Consider the following 9,003-nt stretch of genomic DNA (forward strand, 5'->3'; position numbering starts at 1 on the left):
CTCTTAGTTAAATGCCGTGTAAATTTGTAATGCATGTGTTGTGCGATTATTATTTTGTACCTTTTTTGTGTGTGCACCTGTTGAGTTTTGTTTGTTTGTTTGTTTGTTTGCTTAACGCCCAGCCGACCACGAAGGGCCATATCAGGGCGGTGCTGCTTTGACATATAACATGCGCCACACACAAGACAGAAGTCGCAGCACAGGCTCCATGTCTCACCCAGTCACATTATTCTGACACCGGACCAACCAGTCCTAGCACTAACCCCATAAGGCCAGACGCCAGGCGGAGCAGCCACTAGATTGCCAATTTTAAAGTCTTAGGTATGACCCGGCCGGGGTTCGAACCCACGACCTCCCGATCACAGGGCGGACGCCTTACCACTAGGCCAACCGTGCCGGTCTGTTGAGTTTAATTTATATGCAATGTTAACCGTTTGTTCACACCCCTTCATGAGGGGCTATGGCCTATTGAATAAATTGTCTGCGTGCCTCTCTCTCTCTCTCTCTCTCTCTCTCTCTCTCTCTCTCTCTCTCTCTCTCTCTCTCTCTCTCTCTCTCTCTCTCTCTCTCTCTCTCTCTCTCTCTCTCTCTCTCTCTCTGCATGATTGATTGTTGCTCTGACGTTAATTTAAAGTACACAGTACAAGAGCAGCTGGTACACCCGTGTCAGCTCTAGTCATTAACAGTTTTTTATTCGGGTCGAGGTGTTTGATTGTTTTTTTCCCGGCAGTGTAGTGTTCGTACACCGTAATTTATGGCTCTATATCTGCGGTTACTGGCAAATGACAGAATATGTGTTGAAGAGGCTGGATCGAGGGAGCAGAGAGTAGTAACAAATTCAACCGTCAGTTTTAAAGATATACCTTCCTCCCCGAGGAAGCGATGATGTTCACCACCTCAGATCTGTCTAGGATTTTACATAGAATAAAAACATTCAGAAGCGAAGAATCTGGCTGTGCTCTGTGCATTAGGAGAATCGGTTGTTGAATTTTCGAAATTAATTCTGCAAAACATTCCCATTTCGCGTAAGAAATAGCCAGGTTGCAAGAGGGGGGGGGGGGGGGGGGGGTCTTTGTTGAAGGGAAAGGGAAAGCTGAGGAGGAGGAGAGAGAGGCACCGGAAAGGAGGCAGGTGTTAGGGGACTAGAGATTAGAGAGGCAAGGGGGAGGGTGTCTGGCTCTGTTGCTTATAATCAACAGTTTCTGCCCCTGTAATGTTTCATGTGATACGGCCTTTATTGCAGTCTTGTGATATATCAACAACACAAAAAAAAGCTCAGTTAGAGTTTCTGCCCGTATAATGTTTTATGTGTTGCAATAGTTATGGCTATCCTATAGCTGATATATTCGTTTTTGCTGGCAACCAGTGCATGTGTACTTTATCTGTACCATCTGTATCTTCCAGCCTACGTCACAAACCACCCCCTCCCACTCAACCACCCCCATCCCTTCCCTCCCCTCCGTTCACACACAACCCTTGTTGTGATAACGAAACGATTAATGAACAGCTGATCATGACGAACGAATTTGCTTACGGAAATTAGCAGCGTTTATCGGCATTGTCTCATGGATGGTTTAAAAACAAAAACAAAATAAGCAATTACACAAAATGATTGCAACAACAGAAAGACAAACTCACTGACACGCACGTACGCACATTCACAAACGCCGCTCCTTCCCCTCCCCGATCGTACACACACGATCGGCCTCACAAAACAACAACAAAACTCATCCATTGTGGTTAACTACGAGATGGTCTGCTTGATCCAAACTCTTGGAAATTTGATGGGAATGAATGATTAGTTTTACATACCATGCGAACCAGTCTTCTGATCGGCCTTCCGTTTGATTTCATCTTCTGTTGAAGAAAGACAAGAGGCCGAGGCTGCTTATAAAGATCGAAAATGTGGAGGATAGGTTAGAGGATTGGCTATGGAGAACACAATGTTTCTTCTTATAGTAAAACACGAATGCACTATGTCTTCAAAACACCAAGTTTACTCTGCAAGTCGAGGGTTAGAGCATGGTTTCCTCATTTGCTTTTATCGGCAGCCCAAAGCATTTGAGTTAATAAGCCTAAATGATGATGACTGACACTGTTGTTTTTGTTGTTGGTGTTGGTGTTGTTGTTGTTGTTGTTGTTGTTGTTGTTACAATGATGATTGTGAATTCGCAAAAGGTCATATCCGTAACGATCACAGCAATGACAGGTAGAGCTGTTCATCACGTATGCTGACAATGTGTTTTTGTGTGTGTACAGGTATTTGCCTCTTACCTGGCTTTCTGCGGCATTGGCCTGAAGAATGCACAGCTATATGGAAGATCGCTACTGGAGAATCGCCGAAATCAGGTAAGAAAGATGGACACAAGATCCTCTCTCTCTCTCTCTCTCTCTCTCTCTCTCTCTCTCTCTGTCTCTCTGTCTCTCTCTCTCTCTCTCTCTCTCTCTCTCTCTCTCTCTCTCTCTCTCTCTCTCCCTCTCTCTCCCTGTCTCTTTTTCTCTCCCTGTCTATCTGTCTTGTCTGTCTGTATCCCTTTCTCTGTCTGTTTTTCTTTCTGAGTGTGTATCCCTCCCTCTCTGTCTCTCTTTGTCTGTCTGAGTGTCTCTCTGTCCCTCTCTGTCTGTCTGACTTTGTCTGTCTCTGTCTGTCTCTCTCCCTCTCTGCATTTGTTTATATGTCTGACGTGTCTCTCTGTTCCTGTCTGTCTGTCTGTATTTCTCTCTCTGTCTCTGTCTCTTTCTCTCTCTCTGTGTCTCTGTCTCTCTCTCTATGTCTTTGCATGTTTGTCTATCTCTGTCTCTCCGTCTGGTCTGCCTCTCTGTGTCTGTCTGGCTAGCTCTCTCCCCTGTCTCTCTCCCCTGTCTCTCTGTCTGTCTGTCTGTCTGTCTGTCTCTCTCTCTCTGTCTCTGTCTGTCTGTCTGTCTGTCTGTCTCTGTCTCTCTCTCTCTCTCTCTCTCTCTCTCTCTCTCTCTCTCTCTCACTCTCTCACTCTGTTTTTGAACTCTTCAACTCAACTCAACTCAACTCAAATTTTATTGGCTTCAATTTTCATAGAAGAATTTGTCTTGCGCTTGGGAGAAAGTAAGAGTATAACATATAAAAACAGCATTCATATCACATTTCATGTATCACACACAGTAATCACTAGTATAAGCCTACAATTATCACATTTGTACCTGTATCATACATGCAATAAATAGTATCACATTTCCACGTATCACACACAATATATACATTACATAACATACAGCAAGCTTCCATCTCCCGCGCCCCCCCCCCCCCCTCCCACACATACATATCCTCGCACGTGCGTCGACTCCATACAAATGACATCATCAGTCCATTAAAGAGAAAGGGATACAGTCCACTCTTGTGCAGGATATGACACAAACGAGCTCAATCCTCACTTAATCAGACAAGAATTATTATAACGCGAAATAAAGCGTTTGTCTTTATATAATTCTACTGGTTTCGTCTTGCCAGTATATTTGACTTTTGATACGTCTGTCTTGCTAGCTCGCGCGCTGGGAGATCGATATTTCCTGACTCGACATTTTTCCACTCGGTTAAATAGAGCAGCGTCAAGGAAATCTGTGTCGCGACGACATCCTGTCATCACTGCTTTTCTTACCCTCGATCGAAGATCAGGCGGGTCGGATTTCATGTCTTGGGAATTGTTTGTTCAGCCTAAGATTACTCCTAGAGTCATGGATCGTACTCTCTCCCTTGCCCCCCCCCCCCCCCTTCCAGTCGTTCGCCCACCCACCCCTAATTTTTCCTCATGCCTCTCTCACTCTCTTTCTCCTTCATTTGCCCCCCCCCCCCCCGCCTCCACCCCCCCCCCCTTCCGATCCCCTTCTCTTGTCCTTTCCTTGTCTACTCCGACTTTTTCCATCTTCGTTTTTCATTCTCCTTCTCCTTCCCTCTCACCCTCTTTCTCCTGCTGTATCCCATTCCCCATCCCTCTCCTCTACCCTATTCTCACTCCTCTGTATCTGCCCTTCCTTTTCTGCTCCTACTTACTCTCTTTCCTCGACCCCCCCCCCCCCCCCTTCTCCTCCAACAACCTAATCTCTCCAACCTCTCCTTCCCTTGCCTTTCTCTTTCGTCTCGTGTCTTGTTCTCTCCCCTTCCCTCTCCTCTCCTCCTTTGCGCCCTCTCGTTCTTGCAACTGTGCTGCAATTTCCACGACTATATCGTTTTCCTATTTTCGAGTGTGTATAACTTTTTCCTTCTTTCTATCTATATTTTGTGCACCTGTAAGAATATAACCTTTTTACATTTAGTCAAGTTTTGACTAAATGTTTTAACATAGAGGGGGAATCGAGACGAGGGTCGTGGTGTGTGTGTGTGTGTGTGTGTGTGTGTGTGTGTGTGTGTGTGTGTGTGTGTGTGTGTGTCTGTCTGTCTGTCTGTCTGTGCGTGTGTGTGTGTGTGTGTGTGTGTAGAGCGATTCAGACTAAACTACTGGACCGATCTTTATGAAATTTGACATGAGAGTTCCTGGGAATGATATCCCCGGACGTTTTTTTTCTTTTTTTCGATAAATGTCTTTGATGACGTCATATCCGGCTTTTTGTAAAAGTTGAAGCGGCACTGTCACACCCTCATTTTTCAATCAAATTGATTGACATTTTGGCCAAGCAATCTTCGACGAAGGCCGGACTTCGGTATTGCATTTCAGCTTGGCGGCTTAAAAATTAATTAATGACTTTGGTCATTAAAAACCTGAAAATTGTAAAACCAATTTTTTTGTATAAAACGATCCAAATTTACGTTCATCTTATTCTTCATCATTTCCTGATTCCAAAAACATATAAATATGTTATATTTGGATTAAAAACAAGCTCTGAAAATTAAAAATATAAGAATTATGATTAAAATTAAATTTCCGAAATCGATTTAAAAACACGTTCATCTTATTCCTTGTCCGTTCCTGATTCCAAAAACATATAGATATGATATGTTTGGATTAAAAACACGTTCAGAAAGTTAAAAAGAATAGAGATATAGAAAAGCGTGCTATCCTCCTCAGCGCTACTGCTACCTCGCTTTTCTGGATTGTCAATTTCAGTGCCTTTTGCCACGAAAATGCAGTGCGTTCAGTTTCATTCTGTGAGTTCGACTGAGCTTGACTAAATGTTGTATTTTCGCCTTACGCGACTTGTTCCTTCTTACTATCAACATTATTTGCGTCTGTATTAAGTGTTTTTATAAGGGACAGGTTGTAAGATTAGGCTTTGCCTAAAACCTCTATCCTTTGGTATTAAAGTTCAGTTTCAGTTTTAGATTCCTCTTCACTTCTACCCTCCCCCCTCTTCCTCCTCTCTCATCTCTCTCCCCCCCCCCCCCCCCCCCTATTCTACTCCTTCTCCTAGCCTCCTGTCTCATTTTCCTTTTTCGCCGCCCACTTTGTGACCTGAGAGAGACTGATGCCCCAGAAAGTAGAGAAAGCGGTGCTATTGTTGACAGTATCGCACGTGCAGGCGACAGTGATGCCCTGAAGGAGAGAGAGGGAGGCTGCTCCTGCTTTATGAAGAGACATTGCTTGCTTCCTTGCTCAAGATGAATTTAGCTCAGACGAGACTACTGCATGATGCTTGGGGAGAGTACAAAATCGATCCTCGTTACGACGTTTTTAGATAACTATATGAATTTTCACCTCCCCCCCGGGAAAATTGCTTTGGGTTGTGAAATGATGAAGAAAAGTAGTATAGGTTAATAAGGAGAGAGAGAGAGAGAGAGAGAGAGAGAGAGAGAGAGAGAGAGAGAGAGAGAGAGAGAGAGAGAGAGAGAGAGAGAGAGAGAGAGAGAGAGAGAGAGAGAGAGAGAGAGAGAGAGAGAGAGAGAGAGAGAGAGAGAGAGAGAGAGAGAGAGAGAGAGAGAGAGAGAGAGAGAGAGAGAGAGAGAGAGAGAGAGAGAGAGAGAGAGAGGTGTCAGAGAGAGAGAGAGGGAGGGAGACAGACAGAGAGAGAGAGAGATTGCAAAAAAAGACGCGAATGCTGCGTTGCTAAAACGATTTTGTCTTGAAACATATTTACATAAATACCTTTAAAAATTAACTTTAAACTATATGAATCAAGTCCTTTCTCTAATCAAGTGTTATAGTACCATGCTTTTGTGTACACACTTTCCTAATTGATATAGATCGGGACAAGATTTTGTTTACTATCTGAAGGAGATCAAGATTTTTTTAAACAAGATTTAAAGTAACAAGTGCGAAAAGACATGGACTTTTTATAACCTGCTTCATTTTACTGTGATTTTGTTTGTTCGTTCATGGGCTGAAACTCCCACGGCTTTTACGTGTATGACCGTTTTTACCCCGCCATTTAGGCAGCCATACGCCGCTTTCGGAGGAAGCATGCTGGGTATTTTCGTGTTTCTATAACCCACCGAACTCTGACATGGATTACAGGATCTTTTTCGTGCCCACTTGGTCTTGTGCTTGCGTGTACACACGGGGGGTGTTCGGACACCGAGGAGAGTCTGCACACAAAGTTGACTCTGAGAAATAAATCTCTCGCCGAACGTGGGGACGAACTCACGCTGACAGCGGCCAACTGGAAACAAATCCAGCGCGCTACCGACTGAGCTACATCCCCGCCCTATTTTACTGTGATAAATATACCTAAATACAAACACGGAAACCACCATATAAACTGAGAAAGGAAACACACTTGAATCGCATAGCCAAATAGGTCGAAGGAACGTTAAAATACGAACCAATTGATATAAAACGACCAATGCACCAATATTTCAACAACAACAACAAAACACGAAAAGCAATATAATCATGGGTGTGTGAACTTTCTTCTTCTTCTTCTTCTTCTTCGTTCATGGGCTGAAACTCCCACGTTCACTCGTTCATGAGTGTGTTTTTACGTGTATGGCCGTTTTTACCCCGCCGTTCAGGCAGCATACGCCGATTTCGGGGGAGGTGTGTGAACGAAAGACACACTTCTGTAAAATGGAGCACATTTGTGAGCTTGCAAAGGAACACGAATTTCGACAATACTACTGTGCAGTATTACTTTTAAGGTACAATAGCTGGCAAAAACGCAACGTATACTCACTTCGTTGTTTGTTAGAAAGTAAAAACACTTTTTACATTTATGTAACAGAAAATGAATAGTGTAACCTGAAAGTCTAGGGATGATCACCTTGGTTGAATCCAACAAAATCGCTGCATTGAGATGGAGAACAAGACCCTTCAAATTAAATTCCTAATTCTGCATTTGTCATGCAATGCAATGTTTGACAATCACAAACTTCAACCTGTTACTCCGAACTTTTATATGGTAACATTTAATCATTGGAAAAGAGGATAAAAACGGAGACAGGCGTGTTATTCAGGGGGTTGTAAAGGCGTGTTTTATGAGGAAACCTCGCAGAAGCGAAATCCAATTAACAAAGTGTCCATCAAACGAAGATGGTTAACGTAGAGTGCGCGGGTTGGGGTGAAGAGAGAGAGAGAGAGAGAGAGAGAGAGAGAGAGAGAGAGAGAGAGAGAGAGAGAGAGAGAGAGAGAGAGAGAGAGAGAGAGAGAGAGAGAGAGAGAGAGAGAGAGAGAGAGAGAGAGAGAGAGAGAGAGAGAGAGAGAGAGACATGGCATGGCAAGGCAAGGCAAGGCAAGGCAAGGCAAGGCAAGGCAGGCATGGTAGGATTCGAATAAATTATAATGAAAAGGAGAAGGGAATTTTGAGTAAACGTTTTGCGGAGAGGGGGGAGGGGGGGGGGGAGGCGGCTTGAAGATAGGCACAGAATAGTGAAATCTTGACCCTCATCTCTGGGAGAAATACACAAGGAGAAGAACGTGAAACGAAGGGTTGTTAAAGCACCGAGTCGTCCGTGACAGACAGACAGACAGACAGACAGACAGAGAGTTCCGAGTCATCCGCGAACGGATGGAGAGAAGGGCGACAGACAGACAAGATGGGGACGTGTTTCGGACAAGTTCCGAGTTATTCATGGACACAGACATTTTGGAATCTTGAACGTGTAAACACATAAGGCACTGAATATGACTTACTTGACACGGGGAAGGGACTCCCTACACTGTCCACCAATCGCAGTGGGTTTTGAGAGGCAAGACACTGATTAATGAGAAGGACAGTGCGCCCAAAGGACATATCTACCAGCGAAGTTCCTCCAGGCGCTTTGGACACAGGGGCAGGAGACACACTGAAGACTTATCTCCTGGTACCCAATTCACCCGCGACAAAGATATTCGATTGCTGCGGTGGAATATCTCTCCTTAGGCTCTGTAGATAGAGGCTGGAGCAAATGTTTTGAGGGTTGGGGCTGGGTGGAAGAGGAAAGCAAGAAAAGGACCGGTTCCTCAGAGAAAGAGGCAACAAGTAGGAGAGAGCCCTGACACGAAGCACACAAAGTCCCAGGTCGTCCATGCAGTTAAGATCGGGGATGTGGGTAGGAGGGAAATGTTTTGAGGAGAGTTGAGAGATAGGACAGGAAAGGGTAAATCTGGACAGGCACGACGCGGTAGGAGGCACAAGTAGGAGAGCCGAAACGAAGGACACATAGACTCAGGTCGCCCATTCAGTTAGGATCGGGGATGTGGGTAGGCCTATAGGGTAGAAAACGTGTGGGGAGAGTTTAAATGCGAGGAAAGGGTTCATCTGGACCCGTACGTCAGAAAAAGATATGCCTTTTTGGACCTGAGCATGAGACGAAGGACACTAGGATCCGAGTTTTCCGTGCAGGTATTCGTCGTGGTGTGTGTGCGTTGGGTTAATGGATTGAATGGGGTGGGGAGCAACTAATTTGCGGGGGTGGGGGGGGGGGGGTTGGATTCGAATACATGTATAATGAAAAGGAGAAGGGAATTTTGAGTAAACGTTTTGCGGAGGGGGGTGGGGGGGGGGGGGGCTTGAAGATAGGCAAAGAATGGTGAAATCTTGACTCTCATCTCTGGGAGAAATACACAAGGAGAAGAACGTGAAAGGGTCCGTGAACTTCGGATTGGGGGTTTGCCGGGCAGG

The 9,003-nt window shown here is 44.8% G+C and overlaps 1 protein-coding gene across 1 annotated transcript in view; it reads left to right on the plus strand.

Annotated features, from left to right (window-relative positions):
• The window catches only part of LOC138958494 (dual 3',5'-cyclic-AMP and -GMP phosphodiesterase 11-like), a gene marked incomplete at its 3' end in the record, with an annotated part of 148,574 nt that extends 146,225 nt beyond the window's left edge, over window positions 1-2,349 (plus strand). The window contains 1 exon segment of the mRNA XM_070329668.1: window positions 2,260-2,349. Coding sequence (XP_070185769.1) covers window positions 2,260-2,349 — 90 coding nt within the window.
• Window positions 2,350-9,003: the final 6,654 nt, after the last annotated feature.

The sequence above is a fragment of the Littorina saxatilis genome, linkage group LG2 (assembly GCF_037325665.1).
Source record: "Littorina saxatilis isolate snail1 linkage group LG2, US_GU_Lsax_2.0, whole genome shotgun sequence".
NCBI lineage: Eukaryota > Metazoa > Mollusca > Gastropoda > Littorinimorpha > Littorinidae > Littorina > Littorina saxatilis.